This window comes from Gamsiella multidivaricata (assembly GCF_025024155.1).
Source record: "Gamsiella multidivaricata strain RSA 2152 chromosome Unknown BC939scaffold_65, whole genome shotgun sequence".
Lineage (NCBI taxonomy): Eukaryota > Fungi > Mortierellomycota > Mortierellomycetes > Mortierellales > Mortierellaceae > Gamsiella > Gamsiella multidivaricata.
Genome location: NW_026251773.1, coordinates 135,191 through 157,031, shown reverse-complemented (window position 1 = coordinate 157,031; position 21,841 = coordinate 135,191). Strand labels below are relative to the sequence as shown.

The following is a 21,841-nucleotide window of genomic DNA, read 5'->3' as shown; positions in this document are numbered from 1 at the left end:
TGAATGTTGCTGTTGGTTGATGGGGAAACAAGCCGGCGGTTAGTCTGCTAAATTGCACGTCGAGAAAGAAACCGAGGCTCCGTAAGGACGGGACAAGGAGGGCGATGACGCTTTGGTGGAGTCCGAGAAGTGAGCACAGGAATGACTACTAAGGGGATAGAGGTGCCTGGGAACTACGCCCTCACTCAGATTGAGGACTGTTGTTGTCAATTGCGCGGCAAAAAAAAAATAGTGGCAAAAATAATTTCTATGGCCAACTATGAACGCGTTTCGACCTAGCCTTCACCAACTTCATCACCCAGTACATCCAATAGGATTAAGGTAGTAAACGAGTATAGAAGGAGCATGGCACAGTCCGCCCTCGTGGAGTATCCATGATGGAGAGCAAATTATGCCAACAGAAGGCGGGCAACGTTGGAAAGCGATTGTGTATTGTGTTGATGCTTCTTCAAGGAGGCATACGGGTAGATGGAGTGCGGATAGGTACTATCCATGTGGCGATGACATGGCTCTTTGTGGGTTATCTCAGGAGAAGAGTGAAGGGAGCAATAAAAAAAAAAAAAAAAAAAAAAAAAGCGGGGTCCGGGGGTACACTTTTTCCCTCCCTCTTTTCTCATGGATGTCTAAAGAATAGAAATGGTCAAATGCGGGGTAGCAATATGCAGCCTTTCAAAGCTAATGGTTCGAACCTTGAACCCCACCTTTGGAAGAAACTGGGGAAGGGGATGCTATGGACGCAGCGATAGCTGCTGTGTCACCCTGGGCTTAAAATGAACCAGGGACAGGAAAAAAAAAGTGGGTGTCAAGTTCCCCCGCAGAAGGAAGGACTGCAAGAACGGCGGCAAGTTCCTTCCTTCGCTCCTTCGCTCCTTCGCTCTCTCGTTCTTTTCCGGCTGTCCCACTCGTCGGTGGCTGTCAGGGCGTACAGTGGATCGGACCTTTACTGGTCCGGAGAACGTCCATCAACAGCAATGGGGCGGACACCCACTTTTTTTTTTTTTACTTTATTTTCGTTAGGCCTTTGATTGCGGAGCACAAATCATTGGCCACACAATCTCGACACATGTTTTCTGTACCTTTTTCCAATTGCTCCGGCACCCACGCCCACACCCACACAGCTCCATAACCTTCTTTCTTACTCTTCACGAATGAGAGGAATGAATGCGTATAAAAGGGCCTCAGGTCCCTCATTCGCTTCTCTCTTCTCATTGCTCTTTTCCCCTCCCACCTTGCGGCACCTCCATACTCCAACTCGCCCCTGCCCCCTTGCTCTTTTGCACACTCGCTCTCTCCACTCTCACCGCCGACACTGCAAGCACCCCTCTCTCACCATGAAAACATTCGCTTCCACGATCGCCAAGGTCTTCTACGGCGCTCTCATTCACTCCCTTTCCATCAAGGAAATCGAATACATCAAGCAGGGTCTACTCTTTATTGACAACCAGGGCAAGATTGCTAAGCTGGTCAAGGACGTCTCCCAGGACAAGGTCGAGGCTGCCCTTGAGGGCGTGGATAGAGAGAAGGTATGGCCCGATCAGTTGCAGCAGTACCCTCCTCTTGTCGACTATGATCACATCCGCCACACATAGCCAGGCTCGGTTGGAATGGGCGAGTTATGTACCCAGGGGCAATAAATGCCTCCAGTAGCACTTGAGGATGGTCACCGACCTGTGGGACAGAATCTATGACGTCCTCGGAGGTGCTCGGGTAGGACTTTGATCAATGCCAGCTCGCTGTGTTACCAGGACCCAGGAGAAAGGGACAGACTCTTAACCCTAATTTATCCACACAGTTCTATTTATTGACTAACGTGCTGCCATCTAACCTGTTCATACGTCTTGCGCACCACTTGAACCCTTTAGGTCGTCCACTTGACTGAGGATCAGTTCATCATCCCCGGATTCGTCGACACCCATATCGTAAGTCCTCTCTGCCCTACAATCAGTTGCAGCTTAATCATCGACACATTTGCTGTGCAACATGTCTCCAATTCATTAACTAATTCTTTCCGCAATGGCTTTATTTGTTTCGTTGATAGCACGCTCCCCAGTACACATTCTGTGGAAACGGACATGATTTGCCTCTGCTCGAATGGCTCGACACCTACACCTTCCCACGCGAGTCCAAGTTCGCAGATAAGGACTATGCTCGCAAGCTCTACACCAAATCTGTCGCCCGCTCGCTCCGCAACGGCACCACCTCTGCCTGCTGGTTTGCGACCATCCACCTTGAAGCCTGCAAGGAGCTCGTCAGCATCATTCAGGAGCAGGGTCAGCGCGCCTACGTCGGCAAGGTCAACATGAACCAGAACTCGCCCGATTTCTTGGTCGAGACTACCGAGTCCTCGGTCCGGGACACCCGTGCCTTCATCGAGTATGTCAAGGACGTCAACGCCCAGTTAGACCACAAGCCCTTGGTCACACCCATCATCACCCCTCGTTTCGCCATCTCCTGCACATCCGACTTGCTCACTGAGCTCGGCAAGCTGGCCAAGGAATACGATCTTCCCATCCAATCCCATCTGTGCGAGAACCTGAACGAGATCGGCTTCACCATGTCGCTGTTCCCCAACTCGGTGAATTACACCTCCGTCTATGCCGATCATGGCCTCTTGAACGACCGCACCATCATGGCCCACTGTGTCCACATGAAGGATGAAGAGCTCGATCTGATGAAGGAGAAGAACGCCGGTATCTCGCACTGCGCCAACTCCAACCTGAACCTCAAGTCTGGTTTGGCCGACGTCCGCAAGATGCTCAACAAGGATATCAAGGTCGGACTCGGCACAGATGTCGCCGGTGGCTACTCTCCCTCGATCCTCGAGGCCCTTCGTGCTTCGCGCTCTGTTTCCGTTGCCAGGGATGCAGAGACCACCTTGGTCGTCGCTGAATTGTTCTACCTCGCCACCATGGGAGGTGCCCGCGTGATGGAACTCCAAGACACGATCGGAAACTTCGAGGTCGGTAAGGAGTTCGACGCCATCCTTGTCAACACCTCGGTCGAGAACTCGCCCGTCGATGTCTTTGACCACGACTGCATCGAGACACAGTTCGAGAAGTACCTGTTCGTCGGTGACGACCGCAACAACGAGAAGATCTTTGTCCAGGGCAAGGAAGTTCGTCTCCCCGGCTCGACCGTCGCTTCGCGCAAGTAAAAAAAGCGACATTTTATATCCCCATAAAATGATGGATGTGGATAGAGGAGGAGGATGAAATGGTGGGAAACGCACAAAACACACCGCCCTTTCGTCTCGTATATATTTAACCATGAAAATATGTGCTGCAGTTTCCATGGCGCCTCTTTTTTTTTTTTTTATTTCTTTTCTGGCTTGAGGGTGCAATCTAATCCGCTGGCAGGAGGTGTGATCTTGCGGACAAAACTATACCCATTACTAGAGAGAGGGAAGAGAAAAGGAAGGAGAAAACAGGAATTGGAAACCAAGAAGAAAGTGTTTAAAAAACCCAAGTGTACCTATTTTTTGTAATAATATATATATTCGGCAATAAACGATTTATTTTTTGACAATGAACAGAGTCGCATGTGGATCAAAAATGCAATGTTGCTGGCTTTCTATTGATTCCTTTGTGCATATGCCTATCTCGTTTGTTCAAAAGACTTCATCATAATGCTCGATCATGACCTTGATCACCGTTCCGAGCGTCAAGGCTCCTTCCACGATCGACTCTCTCTGCAGATGTGCAGCAACGCTCGATAGCGCAATCTCCTGCATCACGTCGTCATGCCGCACCATGTTGGGGGTCATGACTAGCGCCAGGTTGTACGCCGTCATCTTGTTCGACTCGTGCCTGTCTGCCACCATCTTGAGTAGCCTAAACACCTCCATCATCAGCACCAGATTGATATGCGTGACCTCCAAGATTACCTCTGTCCTGATGAATTCCAGAACCGTTTTCGTCTGCTCTCCCCGCTTCTGTTGCTGCAACTTTGCATAGACCGATACTGGGAAAATGGGCTCAGGCAGTTCTCTCAGGAAGAGCTTCAGCAGCACAGCCGAAATGTGGACATCGTATTCGGAGAGATCAACGGGGTTGCCGCGGTCATACGCGGCCCGGACCTGCTTCAGCATGGCGGAGCTAGGGCTGCGCCGGAAAAGTCCCTCGACGTAGAGTCCATTCGCAATGAGGTTGCCAATGCAGTCCTGGATCACTTTCGGAAGTCCTTTTTCGCCGTTGGGTCCCATGAGTCGCTCCAGTGATGCACCAAAGACTCTGTGGGCGTTATCCTGCTGATCTTCTGGAAGTGTTATCGCATCCTCGAACTTCAGGTTGTGCCTAGAGTATAGGGTGGAAAGAACAAATGTTCAGTCCAGAGTGCATAATGTTCAACTGTGTCTGAAACCGCTTTAGAGGGGGGGGGGGGCTGACATGTTCTTACTTGTAGACAGCTGCAGGAATATTGATTTGGTTGAGAGGCACAACTCGTGCCAGTTGAGAGAGGTTGTCGATGAAATGAACCTTAGCGCTAAACTTGGGGCTGTTGTACAAAGATATCGATTAGTGACGGCACACGCTGAAAGGATCCAGACTGTAGGTTATCAACACTCTTCCAAAGTACCTGATAACAGCGTTCATAGTTCCCAGGATGAGCCTTGGCCAAGTTGAGGGATGAACAACGTACAGCGCCTTCAAATTCTTTTTGTATCTAGTTATGAAAACCAGAACATTGATTGGTGTCAGTAAAAATATATATATATATATATATAAAAACTTGAAATGAATGCAATGAATGCATATCTTCTCGGTTAGGTGATGTTCACCTCTGAGGTACCTTCTATTCAAACTACGGTATGCCTTGAAAAGCCATTTCCATCCAGGACGATATAATGCTCCTCCGGAAAACATCACGACAGTGTAGTCATTTTCAACGAACTGATCCAATTGAGCGAGAACAACGCTATTTAAGAAAAAATATAAAGAGGGAGAGATTGAGACATTAATAGACTGCCATGTGCTATATATCATCACAATTGCAGGAGTTTAGCCCGCACCTTAGAATCGTGTCATAATCGATGACATTGGGATCCGGCAGGTTGCAAGCACAGATCACCACCATGGGCCGGCTCTCAAAGTCCACACCTATTTCGCGACCATGTCATTCAAGCTGAGGCGGTTACTGCCCTGCAGAATAATAGTCATTAAAGATAATGCAACGGCATTTTTGCGGTCACAGCGCTAGGTTCCTGGTCCAAGGGCAGCAGCTGTGAAAGTGAGGAGTATGAGGATATGGGTCGACTTGCCTGCTCTGTAAATGATGTTTTCGCTGGACGCCATGGCAAAGAAGTTTCAGAGGGAGAGAGATGAGGAAAGTTTTGAGTGAGGGAAGGATGCAGATGAGAGCGGCAGCGGGGGGGGGGGGAGGGAGGGAGAAAGCACGGTGTTGCGTTGAAACCAAGGCTCGAGGGCAATGCACCTGGGCTTCGTAGTGGCTTTTGAGAATAGGATAGGTGCTCAGTAGTCCAACCGCGTGCTGGGCGTGTTGTCTCCTTATCCTTCACCAGCGCGACGATCAACTCTTCGTAAACAAAAAACACCTGTGCCATCGGCATTTGATCACTAAGGCCAGCAGGACATCACCGCCATCGACAACTCTACAATATGGTATGCCGGTCGACTCATTCAGCTTTTATTTTGCGAGGTCATGGTTGAACGCCGCTTACTTTGGCCCCTCTTTGGAACAGGCAAGCGCCAAGAAACAGGACTCCTCCTCAAAGAAGCCCGCCAAAAAGAGGACTCTTCGACCTTCATCCTCCAAGAACACAAAGCCAGCAAAAGCAAAGGCATCCGCTCCAGCAGCAGGAAAAAAATTAAACGAGAAAGTAACATCAAAAACCACATCCAAGGCAGGAGCCTCAGTCTCATCAGCCTTATCAGACATCTCACTAAAGAAACAGGAAACACGGGCCCTATCCGATGAAGAGAGCGAGGATGACAATGGTTCTGAAGTGCAGGAAGAAGAGGAGGAGGAGCAGGGAGCTGAATCAGATCCTGAAGACTATGATCGACAATTGGGCTTGCAGCGAACACTGCGGGTCGTTTCCAAGGCAACTGTCAGACGGACGTGGAAGCCGATTGATGTTAAAACCCGCACCCACGTCCAAACTGTCATTTCGAACCTCTTTCCGTAAGTTGCTTATGCTCCCTGAATACCTCAAAAATGGTAACTGTTACTGACCTGATATCACTTGGTTTAATCCCTATAGCGCCGCCATTTCACGAGCTCGAGGAGAGAAGAGAAAGATTGCTGTCCAGGTCACCTTGAATCGCCTAATGCAAAAGTAGGTCATCGTCAACTTTGCAGAGGAACATCGGCTCTACATTTGTCGTCCAACTTACAAATTTCTCAATTCTTGTGAGACGATAGGATGAACGACCGACTAAGTGAACTGGATGTACCACCACCAAGGAGGGATCGCATCAACTATCACCAGCTCATGAATCGAAATGTATGGCCACAGCGAAAAATCGCCTCTACTCTGTCTAAGCAACGAACACGTCCACGGTTTGAGATATATAGGACAACTGCGTCTAACATTTCCGTATTTCGGACCGCTTTTAGAAAGAGTTGGAGGCTATGCTCGTACCAGATCTTGAGCATATCAGGGACTTGGAGCTTCGTCTTGAGCAAGAGAAACTGTAAGTCGATGTCTACCATCTTTTTTTATTTCGAATCTGAGCATTGCGGAGAGGGATCATAGCTCTCATCTTTTTCTTTTTTTTTTTTTTTTTTTTTTTTTAATGAATAACCTCCTGCAAGTCTTGCGGAACAGGATGAAGAAGAACTGAAAGACTTTCAGGAAAAGAAGCGAGCACTGGACAGCTGGACAAATCACCTGCATCGGTTCAAATTGCACCCCCAATTGCGCGACAATTCACTCTCAAGCACCATGGCAGCGCTTTGTGCCGCCGACAACAATTTCAGTCACCTGTCTGTGGCAGACCAGAGATTGATGTCGATGATGCCAACTTTGCGGGACGAAGTGTTCTCTGCTAGCGATACTCGCGATATGTTATACAACGTAAGAGATATCTTCTTTTCTTCTCTTTTTTTTTCCCTGTGCATGAATAAGACGATGCCCCAGACCATAATGCAACAATGCCATTGACTCAATGCTGTTCTATTACTACTCTTTCTCAGCCTGATAAGGACCTGAAAATCAACAAGATATCGAAGCGACTTGGGAGCCGGCTGTCGTCGATCGAGCAGAACACTGAAGGACTCGATCCATTGGTGCAACTGGTTGCTGCAGCCCAGGAAAGGGTCCGTGAGCTATCGAATATCGCCACATCGAGCTCAAACGCTCGATAAAGGGAACATACGCAACGGCTGGATCGTGCGCTCTGTCTCTCATTCATTCAGTTATAATAATTGTACAAAATAAACGCTCACATTTTCATGCAATAGACTATGTATGTAGGGGATACCAATCGGCTGTTTGTCAATTATCGTGCACTTGCTTTTGAGTGCGGCGTGTTTTACAGGGATGTATTTGTATGCGGGTCATAGATGCATGTGTATGCTGGATGGTATTGAAAATTAAGGTTATGCTATTTAACGACGCGCTGCCGACCGTTCTGGAGGCGCCAGTGCGCGTGTTGGACGTGAAATACCTCCATTACCACTGCTCCTTCTCTCGTCCGCGCTTGGACTTGCGTCTGCTTCTGCGTTGCTCGTAACCCCCTCATAAAACCCACTTTGGGCCTGGCGCTGGAAATTGGCTGGTGTGATAATGTACTTGTCTTGGCGAGAGACCGACTCTCTTGTCCCTGCTGACGCGTTGTAGGGAAGATAGTCGTTGTGCTCACCATGGAGAGGGCTGCTAGGTCTAGTCACTCGAGGAGAGGACGGGCGGTGGAAGGAGGAGGACACTGTCGAAAAGGGTTGTGTGCGCGAGTAGGGATCAAAATCGTTGTTGTACCCGGTCTCAGCAGCGAAGGAGGTCAATGGCGAAGTTGAGCTGTATCTCGTGGCAGAATGAGGACTGTTTTCGGCGCTTCGGACGTTCATATTACCCGAGATCCCATTAGCCAAGGTCGTGCTCGCCACTGGGTTCTGTTCGGTAGAGTGGTGGATGGATCCCATCTCGAGTTTACTTGGACTGTCTGATCCGCTCTGGGAGGCGCTCTTGGCGTCCGTCACCGTGTTGAATAAAATACGGATGTTCAGCCCAAACTCGGTCAGGTTGAAGATGGTCAGCGTGGACGATAACAGCTCGTAATACACATAAGTCGGCAAGTCCTTGTCGAAAATGCCGAAGATCCGATAGATCGACATGAAGATCAGCAGTGCCAGGTCCACTGTGAACAGGGTCGTCTGCAACCGACGGTACTGAATTAGCTGTAGATTCTTGCCCTGACTCATTCCCTTGAGCGTCCGGAACAGTGTTACGTAAAAGATGCCCTCGCAGAGGATGTAGTAGAATCGAAAGATGGGTGCTCCTGCATCTCGGAACGTCCAGGCGATAGCCAGGTTCTCGCACTTGGTCCCCTTGGCGACGGACCCATCGCAATCATTGTTTTGGATGATATTGATGACCACTATCCCAAACAACTCCACCCCCCGGGACACGATCAGAAAGTAGTGGAGCCATGCGAATTTTTTGAATTTGGGATAGACTGCTGAACACCTGAGGTAGGCCAGATACATAGTGGTCGGTTTGGTGACAAAGTAGGCGAAATTGTTGATTACGTTTAGCCAGAGGGCAGAGCGGAAGGATATGGTATTAAAGGCCGTGGTGATGAGGAAGAAGATGCACAGCTGGTTGATGAACTGTGCGACATTGATGACGGGGAAGAGGTGGTATTTGGACCCTGTCCGACGCAAGAAGATCATGCGGGAGAGTGAGTGGATTGTCAGGATCATGGAAGCGCCTGTTAGGAGCGAGCCTACGACCTCTTCGAGCCCGATATTTGTTGCGATGGGTGAAGCACTCATGCCTTCGGTCCGGTTGAGATTATATGTGTCGAAAATGTAAACGTAGCGAGGATGTGTTCGTGAAGGAAAGGAGAAGAAGGATGGGGGAGATGTGAACGTTTAAGGGGGAATAGAGGGTAGATTTGATTAAAGTTAATGCAGGTATTGAAGATGGAGGTGAAGGGCGTTGAACGTGAGTGCAAATCCGCGAAGGGAAGGGGCGGTTGAGGATGGGGGGAAGGAAAGATGGGAGGAAATAAGGAAGGAGCGGAGGAAGGTCGTTATTGTATTATTGAACGAAGCCAATGAAGCTGTACGGGCAGCAGGAGGAGAGAAGAGCGGATTGGCGAGCCATGGATGGTGATGGGGATCTGTGTCCGTTTTATACCGTGGACATCTGCGGTAGTGCTCGGCTGTGTTCTGCCCTCCAATGCCCTGGAAGACCCATGTTCACCTTCTATGGCTGACATCAGAAAGGAGACGAGGAAGGGAGCGGAAGCTGAATACATGGACTATATGACTATGTACATGACGACACGCACCCTGGGTCTACCGCTTAGGCTCCCCCCGTCAGAACGCGCCATTTCTTGTGCTCCATCTCCTATCGCTCTCTTCTTTTTTAATGCGGCGCATCGATCAGATATAGCAACAAAAAGGCATCGCACCAGCGCATATGGGCACAATATTTGCAGCGACATGGTGTCATATCTAAAATGGACACCTGGATTAGCACGTTCATTCATTCTTGATCGAAGTAAGAACACAGATATCCGCATGTCCGCATGTCCGCAAAAACCGATTGTTGCTCAAACATGACTATCCCTTTCGCTTTCAATAACGTTGCTCACTCATTTTATTTCTCTTTTATAGATCGGAAAGAACACGGGAAGTATATGCATGCGCCTTGCATAGTGCAACTGTCCAACGCCAAACCGCAAACCTGACCCGGTTCAGAGGAGCCTCTGCTCGATCCTTACTTCTCCTGCCCTGTCCAGGCTTATCTCGGACCGATACTCCATGCAATATTTGCCAGCAGGACCCAAAGGACATGTACGAGCGAATAGGAGACGGGAAAACATCATTCGTTATTTTAATTTTCGGTGCGTCCAATGTGAAAAAAGCAAGATGTTCTAATGACAACCCTTACTTTTGGAGTGTCTATCCACAGAAGAGCAAAAAAAAAAAAAGGGACGCTTTAGCATTTTTCCTTCTCCAACTCCAAGTGATTACACAATCTCGAGTCCCCGAGTGGACGGACGCGTTTCTGAACCAGGAGGACCCAATGTGGTATAAGAGAGCTTCTGGAACCACAACAATGAATGTGGCTCCAGGAGGCTCAAGACGATATATCTGTGCTACCGATAGTCATCAAAGCGGGGTCAACAAATCGCAGTGGTTGTTCATGGATGAGATGGAGGATAGAAAGATGGATTCGAGCGAGAGACATTCCTCCTCCAACGGCTGATGGCCCATCACCCTCGTCGTTATCGTTGTCGTCGTGCCTCGATCACTTTTTGTTCATTTAATTAATATCTCATGGATTCAAGCATGCAGAACTAGTGAACTGGATCAAAATCTGTATGCTCCCTTTGTTTCCCTTGCTGACAATTCTATCGCCATTTCACGTCGACAGATGTGTGTATCGATAAAAATAAAATGTTACTGGAGAATAAAGAATGGTGTTTCTGGTGCACAAGGGTGCTGATCCCACCCAACACAGCGCCAGAGCGGGACACTGCCCGTAACCTCCATTGACCCTATATTTCTACTTCACGTTGGATGATACTGGACCCATGAAGATCTCTTTTGCAACAAGAGTCGGCTGAAATGGCACCATTTCTGCTCTCAATTGCTGCGTTTGTTTACCCAATTTGTATTCTAACGCCCCGCAAGTCTATTGAGCGCGTTCCTCGTTTGGACCATCATAGTCTCGTGTCACCAATCCCTGGGCAATTTACGATTCAGGGCCAAGGGGAAGCGGCTCTGTGCCGGAGTACAGGTCCCTTCCCCCTCCCTCACCCGTATTATGGCAGTGCACTACATATTATTCATGCGGAATATCTCTTTCGCGATTAGTCGAGTCTATATATCCCAAGGATAGTATATGATGCTCTCTCTCCGTTCCCATCCCGCTCCCACTTTCCTTCGCATTTTTCTACAAGTCGGAAATACTTCAACTATTGCGCTTGGCACGGGCATACCTTTGAAATGATAAAGCGGCCTTTCTTCTTTTTTTTTTTTTTTTTTTTTTTTCCAATGCTGCTTCCCTTCACTCTTCACCGTAATTTTTATGCGCATGCTAAAGGTTTAAATTAAATCAAGTAGGCGGGATAACGTGGCGCAAATGCTGCTCCTGGTCTCATAGAGATACCAAAGCAAAAATCCATCTCGCTCGATCTCTCGGGCCTATATACCTCGACAATGATATGCCCTCAAAAACCGCGTGATGACCATGAGACGCTCTATAGCTTGATCGTTTGACAACACATAATTCATTCTTGGCCTTGCATAACGGTAGAAAAGGAAAGGGATAGTGCGACATGATTGAGTTATGGTACGTGTCGTGTTCGCGAAGCCTATTTGCGAGCATCAGGGAACATCTATCATCTAGCGGCGGCAGTAAAGCGAACAGCACTTATCGACAGCAAGGTAGCCCGATGATCGCGGTATTTCCATTTGTACTTGGTGCTGGTAACCTGACCTTGATGCTACATACCTCTCGTAACGGTCCAAGACGAGCTGATGAGCCGCAAAAGCGCCAGCTATGCTTTAGATTGGCCTTAAACAACCTTGCGCGCGTGCCGCAGGAAAAAACAACGCTTTCTTTGCTTTCTTTTCATTTTTCATCTTTTTATTATTATTGATTTTTTTTTTTATTTTTTTTTTTGGAGAGGGGAGGGGACTAATCTAGTTTACATATAAACGGATAAAAAAAGAGGCTGTGCAAACGCATGCCGATGCTGATGAATGTACAAATAACTATTGCTGGATCGAAAGCGATAGTATCAAGAACACCCCATGATCTCTAATGGTCATCATCATCGTCTCTGTCCTGCTCTTCATAATAGCTCCTGAGCTCTTCGTCAAGGTTCTCATCCTCGTCCTCATCTTCATCTTCATCTTCATCCTCGTCCTCGTCCATCTCATCCTCCTGCTCCTGTTCCTCATCCTCAGAAACAACTCCGTCGCTTTCCACTTCGTCGCTACTGACATCCTCATCTTCATTCTCCTCTTCATCCACCTCCATATCTTGTTGAGCCTCAAAATCACCCATCACCTCATTTTCATCGTCTTCCACATCCATCATCGCTGCCTGCTCTTGATCGTCAGTGAAATCGAATGCAACAAAATTTTCATCAAACGGCATTGTCTCTGAACTGCTCTTCTGCTTCTGTTTCTGATCTTGATCCTGATTCTGGCTCTGAACAGCTTCCATGTAACGCCCAGTAAACCTGTTCGTGGCACGTTTCCTATTCAGAGTCATGCTGTCGCTGCCACCTGCCTCTCTTCGCTCCTTCAATTCCTTTTCAATTTCTTCCACACTGCGCTTGGGTCTGATCCCGCCATTGGCTACATGTGCAAGTCCACATTTCTTCTTGCAACCAGCAGGGGTACCAAAGTCAGGGCAGATCCAAACATGACGATTCTTACAGTTGGCTCCTAGCTCGCACCAACCTTCTGTCGCAAACGGCCTGCAGATCGGTGCCTGTGGATTGATCCTGATGTGAGAATACAAACAAACATCCTTCGTACAGGCTGCGCGTTGGAAGTGTAGGCAAGCAGGAGTCGTGTGGGGCGAAGGCGTGTGCGATAATTTGCAGGTGGCGGCCGTGTCGGGACAAATCCCACGTAGAAACTTTCTGCAAATGGCGAGATGAGCCTTGGAATGTATAAATGGACATGCATGTCCCATATTGCATAACCCTATAAAAAAGAAACCATTGAGATAGGGGGGGGAAGATGCATGCGAACATCGTGTTATCACATACGCGTAATGTTTGAGTGTCCTTTGCAGTTACATTTCCCAGAAATCAACAGCTTACCGAAACGAGTAAAGAACTTGCAAAAGGGTCGTGGTTTCTTCGGGGCAGATTTTTTCTTTTTCAGCGCTTCTTGTGTCGCCCTATTCATACGATAATTCAACATAAGTTATGTTATCCTGACAAATATTGTAAGAGGGCCATATCCGTATCCACAAGAGCAAAAATGCGTCGCTAACTTACCGTTTTTTGAGTAGCTGATCCTTAACTAACGTCGCTCGCACAAGATTCCCGTTCGTCGTCCGCACATAGACGACTCCGCCAACAGAGAATTGCTTTGGTGTCGATCCTGGAGCTGAGCCTGATGTAATATTCGACGCTGGCTTTAATATCATCGTTGAAGGCGAGGAAGCGCCGTTTGATGCTGACTTGCGGACCAATTTATTGCCTCTTGGATCCATCTCGAAGGCGACTCCGTTGATAACAATATTGTCCTTGGTAGAATCCCTCATGACAAGTTTGCGTCCATCCGCGCTCTTGCTATACTTCTTCCCGTTCACGGTCACTATGCCCTTGCGACGATCGCTCGCCATCTGCGCCCGAGCTTTCAGTAACTGAAGCTTTCTTTCTTTGGAAGTTCGAATGGACTTTTCTTTTGCTGCCATAGTCTTCTTGTACGATTCGGGGTTCATCAGAGACATGTTCTTGGTTTTCGACTGAATCCACTGTTGCCCTGAGCCAGTTGACGGTGCTGTAACTGGAATTTTCGCAGGCGCTGTGGTTGCTGTTGCAAGGGTCGAGCTAGATTGGAGCCTTGGTGATGATGCTGTGGAGGTCGTTCCTGGGCTTGGAGTAGTCTTGTTGTTGATCAAACTGAGATGGCGAGATGGTGTAGGGGGCCGTACCGAAGGCTTCGCAATCGGTGCTGGAACTGGGGCCGGTGTCGATCGAAGTCCTGGTGCTGGTAAGGCTGGCGTCGTTGTGGTATTGTTCAAAGTGAGTGTCCGATTGAATGGTCTGATAGGCGGCATGGGGACACCTCTGCCGCGGCCACGTCCTCGTGCAGCGTACCCACCTCTTGCCGAGCCGTATGCCGGGGGTCCCGCCGGATGTGTGGAGTTCATATGCTTGTTGATCGCACCTACACCGTTCGTTGAGATGAAAACAATGTTAATTGCAAGTCTCGACACCCATCATGGTTCTACCATGGGCTGGCAGCACATTCCACTTACTAGCGACCTGTGCGATTTGCGCAAGGAGTTCCTTGTCTGACATGAGTGGAAATGCAATTGCGAGTGAGAGGATAAAGAAGTGAGGATTGGAGGAGAGAGTATGCTATGAAGCGAGAGAGAATGATGACCAAGCGAGCAGAATCCATGGCAGTTCACATTTTTCGGGGAGTCGCATGGGACGGTGACTGCCAGAAAAATCTATCAGCTTCTCAGCTTCCTCGTCCGCAACGATACAGACAATACACTCCAGAATGAAGCCAGTCATGAATCACTCGCTTTAGCACTCTAGCAGGAGGGTACCTGTACATTTACATTGGTTAACGGAAGGTGATCGCTGGAAATTTTAAATGGCAGATGCTATCCTTCGTACGAGGCCGTCGAAACACCTCAACGACTCACACTGTCATCCATACTGCGATTATGATTGTTCTCTGATGGAGGTGCTATCACTAACTGAAGCTCTTATTTGGATGCTTATTGGCAAGGGACATTTGGCCACATGCAATATGGTCGATCAATTTCCCATTAACCGCTTGTTGCCAGTGCAAAAGAATAAAGATACCGCTGTCTGCCCTTACGCTTTTTTGTTTCTTCATTTGCTGGCAACCCAGCTAGATTAAGTCTGACGAGGGTATCAGCTCCCTGGTTCCCGTCGTGAAGTCTGGCAAGTACCAGCTCAGCTACAAGTCTGCCGCAATAAAAGTGAACTGCAACAAATAAAGTTCACCAACCAACTTCAGGTTCTGTAAATTGGTGGCGTAATTGACCAACTTCTTCATGGCGTTTAGAGATGCATCACTCATTGTGTTTTCTCCCTCACTTTTTGCCTCAACAATGTTTACAACCATCAACTTTCGTTATTTGCGTATCAGCAAGACCAGTGTACTGCCACTGAACCTATTGCTTTCGAAAGAGGATCTCGATTGGTTTAACGATTACACGTTCCAGGTAGCTCGCTCTCTCGTTCCCCGTTGCAATCAGGACATTGAAAACCTGCTTTGCTGATTGATTATTTGGTTTATACAAATACTGTTATCCTCTAGGAGATCCTCTCAGTCCTCAAACCGCTCCTCCTCAGTCGCGTCGAGCTTTACAACCAAGGCCACATTGCCAAGCGTTCTATCGCCCCCACAACCTACAGCGGCGTGAATCAGGACCTAGATGATGGGCTGGAGGACGCAGGTGTGATCCTCGGAGGAAGCGGACAGGATGCAGATCACTCATCGTCTTCGGGAAACACCACAGGCAAAAGGCGAAGAGGCACCGGCAAGGGCAGCGAGAAAGCGGCAGATCGACCTCAATATGTAATTCGATTTGGGATGCGACCTAGCACGTCTTCTGAGCATGGAGGTGCCGTTCTCATTGCAGACAAGAAGTTGGGGTTTTCGATGGTCAAAAAGGAACAGATGGACGAGAAAATCCTGCAGGAGGAAGGGACTACCAGTCAGAGGATACAGATGGGTTTGGCCCGCCTTGAGGGCGAGGAGGGCGCGATAGCATCTGGAGATGTGGGCGATGGTATTGTTGTTCGCGAGGAGGACGAGAGTGACAGCCTGCGAGTGAGTGATTTCCAGAGAGGAGACGATGAAGGAGACGAGGATCAGCAAGACGATCATGGTGACGAAGATTATGAGGGTCATGGCGGATCCAAGGGAAGGAGGACACCGAAAGGGACGAATCGAAATAACAGGAGCAAACGGGCAAAGGTGAACGAATCCGATGTCCCTTCAAGCCAGATGGACCGAAAGCCAACGCTACAGGTCCACTATAGCGGGTTGGTACTACATCCTCAGACACTTTACATTGTTGTCCGCTCGCTGGGGTCTTCCGCCGCTTCTACCGGGTCCACGTCGGTCCTGCCTTTCAAGCCAATAGCGGCGTCCTCCTCCTCCAGCTCGATGGCAGAAAACAGCGGCGATGCTGACAGAGGCACCAATAACAGTGGGCCGATGGATCGCGTATCTACACAGCAGGACGATGAAGATAGTCTGTTCCCACCAGGTATGGATTACTTTGCGGCATGAAACAGACGCGTTTTCAATAAACCAGCATGAATTGCATTCTGGAAGAAAATTTATTGAACTTTTGAGTGTGGAGTGTCGAAGCAACAAGCAAAACGGCGCTGCATGTGTCCTTCGTATTGTTTTTTGTCCTATCCGAGTCATACTTCTGCACAACGATCGCCATGCGACGGTTTGGATACATACGTTCTGAAAAGGGTTATTCGTCTAATCAACGCCCACGAAGAATGTGGCCTTGCGGCGGTACTCGCGCTGCTTCCTGAGCCATTTTCGATACTCGCTCACAGACTTGATCTTCTCGCCGTAGTAATCCGGTACAGGATTGCGCACCGAGTTGGCCGTTGGATCCGCTCGATTCTTGACAATGTGCTTGTGGAATTCCTTATCCATCTAGACGCGGCCGTGTACAACATGAATACACGTTAGCCGGAACATCATGCTGAGCAAAGTGAAAGGGTTCTTTTCTGTTTTTCTTGCTTCGTACTGCCTTGCAATTGATGCACTCACCCTATCTACAAGCGGTCTGGCTCTGGAATGCATCGCCCTAAACACCATGTTGCCAACGACAGGACCAACTGCCAATCCAGCGATACCCGCCGCGGCCGTGCCAGCAAAATAGACGACGACCTGGTCCATGCCGAAAATAGGTGTCGGATCAAAATCCTTCTGGGCGAAGTAATATCCAGCTCCGAGCAAACCGGTCAAAGCACACGGCGCCATAAAGAGGCGTTCATAGTTACGACGGGTCCTGCGGAGCAGGAAATACGAATTCCAGTCCATTGTCATCTCTCCACTCTCTCCTGCTCCTACTCCTGTTCCCTGTTTTGCTGCCTGCTCCTTAGCAGCTTCACCGGCCTTAATAGCAGGGGATTTAGCGGTATGGGTCGATTTCGAAGACAGCGGAGGAGGGTTGCCCGAGGAGCTAGTGGTTGGTTGCGGGTGGGTCATGCGCCCGTCGTTGCTGATGCCATTGCTGTAAAGGCGACGCGACGTCCACGTCGACGGCGAGGACGAGTTTCGCGACGTGAAGGCAGTCATGTCTGAACTCAAACTCGGGGCTCTAATAGGCATGCAAGTGCCTTTCGAGAGCACGGACTTGCTCGTCAACGAGGCCAGGGAACGACCCGAGGCAAAGAATGTCATGGTGAGAGCCGTGGTGGTCATTGTTGGTTTTCTAATGAGTGCCGAAAGTTCGATGGTTTTGTGATTCCTGGGAAGATAAGGCCGAAGCAGGGATGATGTAAAGATGCTGTGGTATCGGGGTTGCAGCCCTTAACTGGGACTTGGGTCTCACTTTAGGCAACCCCCAAATGTTATTTCTCGTTGGGTGCTCGTGGGAGGCCCTGTAGTTGGAGCAATTGCTGTAACTACAACTGCAAAAACTATCAACTCTGTCCCTATTCCCCTATCAATCGAGATGGTCGACATGGTACTCCAGACAGGAAAGCGTCTAACCGTCTCCTAGTGACACCTCCAACTCATCCAACGAGCCCATATCTCCTATAGATACGCGCATCATTAACTTGTACGCGTCGAAGGCTGAGAGAAAGCTTTGAGGACCTTTGGATTACAGGTTGTACTCCAACATGGCCATATATGTACCCATTGGACTGGCTCAGGAAGCCTTGGCCAGTAGTTCGCCACGAGACAAAGTTTCGAACATGAGGAAGGCCAGGAACCCTTGATAGAAAAACTACCAATAAACTCCTTCGAATGAGAACTGTCAGTTGCTACTGAAGACCATGACTAGGTTTTACAGTTCCTAGCTTCAGGTGTAAGACGCGATGGAGGGTGGCACAAACACGAGGCGTAACAAAAAGGCCCGTAGGCGTAGAGGACAAGCAGCCTTCAGAGGAACATCCTTGGTCTTGAATATCCCGTTTTCATACTTCCGTCTTGAACCCAAGCATGGCCCTCATAGGCGAGGGCCCAAGATAAAGTATCTTTTGATCTCACGTTGTACAAAAAAAAAAAAAACTGTGAACAATGAATTTTCTAGATACTTCTTTGTGCCAGCACCTACTTTTGTTCTCCTGCTGCATTAGACTACATGTAACTGGGTATGAACACATTTGTATGCTGGTATGCCGATGGCCCATTGGATTATTCGTCGCAGGGTTTGGACCGACTTATGAGCTCGGACTAAAATAATAGCATCCAACACAATATAATGCAGACCGATGTCATCACGACCCGGAATATGTTTTTCTAGCTTAAATTTTTTCTAGTCAGCCCATGCTCATTCATGGAATGCAAATGCAGGAAAACGCGCACGATACACAAACTGGCCCTTTTGGCTTTTTTTACCATCGGCTGCCAGTTCAACGCCATGTGTGCCTTTTTAGCATTGACAGGATGGAGAGAAAAACAGAGCGGGTACCCCATGTTTTTCTGTTGATATTCCTGGATGGTATTGTCCAGAGTATCAGTAGCGGTGCGATAAAGCGTAATGACATGAGCAACTGAATGAAGGGCGAGCCGCGACGAACCCTGAAATGATTCTGATGTGTGCTTGGTAGGTGTGTCCTACTCTGACCGCTATGGTATGGCTCTCTTTTTACCTAGGTGATTTGGACCAGGACTAGCTTCAACCCAAAATGTCACTACAGCGCACTCATAAAGCGGTCTTTTCCTCTTCTTGAAGAGAGAAGATGTCATTTACATCATTAACAATGTCCAAGTTGTGTTCAGAATTTCCGCTGGAACCAGGGATGCTTGTGTGCGCTGTGCTGGGTAAGAGGTTATTCACCACCTGACTTGAAGGTTTGGTAACCCAGTGCCTGCAATCGTCTAAGGCTTAGGGTTCCGCCAATGGGGTGCGATGGAGAGATCTTATCTTAGATCTCCACGGACCCACCCTGGATTAAATCAGTGATCGTCTCGTCTGTCTGTCCGACTGTCCGTCCATCCGTCTGCTTGTTTGTTTGTTTGGTTACGCCGAGGCATGTCAGGGAATTCAATCTTCCTGGACGTCCTGGCCGGAGTGACATGGCATAGATCGACATGAGGGTGAAACTGTTACTTCGTCTGTGTTACACTGTTTTGGGGTGTGCAGCCCGGACTAGTCTACTGCCCTACGTTTCCCAGGCCTTCTTTAGACACAGACTAGACTATCGCAATGGATTGCAATGCGAGGTGATGCGATCTGTACTAGCGGGGGGGACTACAGCGGCAACGGACGTGGGCGTTTAGATCCATCACCGTCGGTTATCGATAGAGAGGGAGGGATCCTTACACCTGGGTGTGCTTTCCCATCCCTGGCTTGTAATCGATCGCTTGTGGTGTATGAAATAAGGACAGAGTTGGGCTCGAGTGTCTCCGTGTCCGTACAAAGCACATGCGGACTGACATCGAGAATGTGTGCCCTGACCCAATCCAATCCAATCCATCCCGACAAGACACTCCTCTCCATCCTGCAATAGAATATAAAACCCCACCTCTGGCCACCCCCTCCCTTCCACTTTGTCTACTAGCCAAGCCCTCATCAAGCCAACTACCTCACACATCCTCCCCTCCGCTCCTCCGCTTCCCTCATGAAGATCTCCATCGCTGCCGCCATCGGCCTCTTGGCCGTTGCCATCACCTCCGAGGCGGTCAAGGTCAACCCCTTGCCCGCCCCCGTCTCCATCGCCTGGGCCAACTCTGGCCCCGTCAAGGTCCACAACAGCTTCCAAATCACTGGAACCAAGCACGAGATTCTCACTAAGGCTTATGCCCGCACTGCTGCCCTGATCAAGAAGGAGCGCTGGGTCCCTCAGACCTGGGAGCGACCCGCCGCCGAGTTCCCTCCCTATCCCATCTTCGAAAAGCGCGCCGACGATAATGAAGAGGACCTTTCAGCCACTCTTTTCACCAACAGCAACAACGGCAACAGAAATGTGATTAGGACCTTCAATGTCCAAGTCGAGGACCTCAAGGCCGACCTGCAGATGAACGTAGACGAGTCCTATACCCTGGACATCACTGCCAATGGCAAGGGTCAAATCAAGGCCAAGACCATTTGGGGCGCTCTCCATGGACTCAACACTCTCACCCAGATCATCATCGACGATGGCAAGCGCGGTCTCCACATCGAGGAGCCAGTCCACATTGAGGACAAGCCCAAGTATACTCATCGTGGAGTTATGTACGATACTGGTCGCAACTTTTTCCCTCTCAAGTCCCTCATGCGACAGATCGATGCACTCGCCTGGGCAAAGTTGAACGTCTTCCACTGGCACATCGTCGACTCTCAGTCCTGGCCCCTGGAGATCAAGAAGTATCCCCAGATGACCAAGGATGCTTACTCCCCTCGCGAGATCTACACTCAAAAGGATATCCAGGCTCTCGTTAAATACGGTCGCGATCGTGGAGTCCGTGTCATTCCCGAGATCGACCTGCCTGGTCACTCTGCCTCTGGCTGGCTCCAGGTTGACAAGAAGGCCATCACTTGCTCCGAGTCATGGTGGGACAATGATGGTTGGACCCATCATACCGCTGTCGAGCCCAACCCCGGTCAGCTCGATATCTCCTACGAGGGCACCTACAAGCTGATCAAGGACGTCTACTCTGAGACTGCCAAGCTCTTCACGGATAATATCTTCCACGTCGGCTCGGACGAGCTCCAGACCTACTGCTACAACTACTCGACCTCGGCCATGGACTGGTTCCGTCAGCGCCCTGGATCGACCTATTCTGATTTCGCCCAGTACTATCTCGACAAGGCGCTTCCTATTTTCATGGACAAGCCCGGACGTCGTCTGATGATGTGGGAGGACATTATTCTTTCGCCCGACATGCCTGCCAAGAATGTCCCCAAGTCGATCATCATGCAGTCCTGGAACAATGGTGTCGACAACATTAAGGCCCTCACCTCCAAAGGCTACGACGTTGTTGTCTCCTCGGCCGACTTTTTCTATCTCGACTGCGGCAACGGTGGCTGGGTCCCCAACGATCCCCGCTACAACGTCAACGAGCCCCCAGAGCTGCCCAAGGCTATCCAGGACGCCTTTGATGCGAATCCCTCGCAGTACTCCCCAACCAGTCTCAACTACCTTGGCTCTGGCGCTTCGTGGTGTGGCCCCTACAAGACCTGGCAGCGCCTTTACGGCTATGATTTCACCAAGGGCTTGACCGAGGAGGAGGCCAAGCACGTCATTGGCGCTGAGGCCGCCATGTGGTCTGAGCAGGCTGATGAGCTGAATGTCGAGTCCAAGGTCTGGCCCCGTGCTGCTGCCCTCTCTGAACTTCTCTGGTCTGGCAACCGCAACCAGGAGGGCTACAAGCGTATCACCGAGCTCTCGGCCCGCATCTTTGATTACCGTGAGCGCATGGTTGCCCGTGGCCATGCTGCCCATGTCTTGGTTCCCAAGTACTGCCTGAAGCACCCTCACCACTGCGATCTCCACCGCAACCAGACTGCCTGGGGCAAGTAATTTTTAGAGCGAGTGGTTACCCCCTTCCCTCTTGACTTGGTCTTTTTGCCAACGTGCTTTTTCCTTATCTAGTGTAGTAGCATTAACTTTCCGTAATAAAAATATGTCCAATTTGTACATGATGCATTTTATTTGAAGTTAAGACTCTTTGTTGGTAACAGGAATGGATGCATGGTAGTGTATTGGATGGCTCACGATTTCATTATGGGCACTGTTGCCGCCATTGCTTGAACAAACCGCGCGACGTACTGAAAAAAAAAAAA

General features: G+C 49.4%; 8 protein-coding genes across 8 annotated transcripts; 4 read left to right on the top strand and 4 right to left on the bottom strand.

Moving 5' to 3' along the window:
* The first annotated feature begins 874 nt into the window (after positions 1-874).
* BC939DRAFT_461132 (guanine deaminase-like protein) lies at positions 875-3,529 on the top strand. The gene is made up of 3 exons (XM_051556984.1): positions 875-1,523; positions 1,863-1,919; positions 2,039-3,529. Exons 1-3 carry the CDS (start codon positions 1,149-1,151, stop codon positions 3,152-3,154), a joined length of 1,548 nt encoding a protein of 515 aa, XP_051409021.1. The 5' UTR covers positions 875-1,148; the 3' UTR covers positions 3,155-3,529.
* BC939DRAFT_461131 (Rho GTPase activation protein) lies at positions 3,498-5,375 on the bottom strand. The gene is made up of 6 exons (XM_051556983.1): positions 5,258-5,375; positions 5,009-5,096; positions 4,789-4,914; positions 4,576-4,662; positions 4,396-4,494; positions 3,498-4,292 (listed from the first exon to the last, which is right to left on the bottom strand). Exons 1-6 carry the CDS (start codon positions 5,289-5,291, stop codon positions 3,608-3,610), a joined length of 1,119 nt encoding a protein of 372 aa, XP_051409020.1. The 5' UTR covers positions 5,292-5,375; the 3' UTR covers positions 3,498-3,607.
* Positions 5,376-5,504: 129 nt separating this feature from the next.
* BC939DRAFT_461129 (uncharacterized protein) lies at positions 5,505-7,419 on the top strand. The gene is made up of 7 exons (XM_051556982.1): positions 5,505-5,618; positions 5,699-6,141; positions 6,221-6,295; positions 6,382-6,463; positions 6,577-6,653; positions 6,775-7,036; positions 7,156-7,419. Exons 1-7 carry the CDS (start codon positions 5,616-5,618, stop codon positions 7,324-7,326), a joined length of 1,113 nt encoding a protein of 370 aa, XP_051409019.1. The 5' UTR covers positions 5,505-5,615; the 3' UTR covers positions 7,327-7,419.
* Positions 7,420-7,434: 15 nt separating this feature from the next.
* Positions 7,435-9,273, bottom strand: BC939DRAFT_461126 (uncharacterized protein). The gene has a single exon (XM_051556981.1). The coding sequence runs from the start codon at positions 8,950-8,952 to the stop codon at positions 7,570-7,572; it is 1,383 nt and encodes a 460-aa protein (XP_051409018.1). The 5' UTR covers positions 8,953-9,273; the 3' UTR covers positions 7,435-7,569.
* A 2,545-nt stretch (positions 9,274-11,818) lies between these two features.
* Positions 11,819-14,321, bottom strand: BC939DRAFT_461124 (uncharacterized protein). Its single transcript, XM_051556980.1, has 4 exons — positions 14,144-14,321; positions 13,155-14,052; positions 12,975-13,054; positions 11,819-12,855 (listed from the first exon to the last, which is right to left on the bottom strand). Exons 1-4 carry the CDS (start codon positions 14,184-14,186, stop codon positions 11,957-11,959), a joined length of 1,920 nt encoding a protein of 639 aa, XP_051409017.1. The 5' UTR covers positions 14,187-14,321; the 3' UTR covers positions 11,819-11,956.
* Positions 14,322-14,939: 618 nt separating this feature from the next.
* Positions 14,940-16,193, top strand: BC939DRAFT_461121 (uncharacterized protein). The gene is made up of 2 exons (XM_051556979.1): positions 14,940-15,091; positions 15,187-16,193. Exons 1-2 carry the CDS (start codon positions 14,978-14,980, stop codon positions 16,165-16,167), a joined length of 1,095 nt encoding a protein of 364 aa, XP_051409016.1. The 5' UTR covers positions 14,940-14,977; the 3' UTR covers positions 16,168-16,193.
* On the bottom strand, positions 16,182-17,389 carry BC939DRAFT_531555 (mitochondrial import protein Pam17-domain-containing protein). The gene is made up of 2 exons (XM_051561620.1): positions 16,672-17,389; positions 16,182-16,554 (listed from the first exon to the last, which is right to left on the bottom strand). Exons 1-2 carry the CDS (start codon positions 17,326-17,328, stop codon positions 16,372-16,374), a joined length of 840 nt encoding a protein of 279 aa, XP_051409015.1. The 5' UTR covers positions 17,329-17,389; the 3' UTR covers positions 16,182-16,371.
* Positions 17,390-19,536: 2,147 nt separating this feature from the next.
* Positions 19,537-21,700, top strand: BC939DRAFT_461119 (chitobiase). Its single transcript, XM_051556978.1, has one exon. It carries the CDS (start codon positions 19,698-19,700, stop codon positions 21,576-21,578), a length of 1,881 nt encoding a protein of 626 aa, XP_051409014.1. The 5' UTR covers positions 19,537-19,697; the 3' UTR covers positions 21,579-21,700.
* Positions 21,701-21,841: the final 141 nt, after the last annotated feature.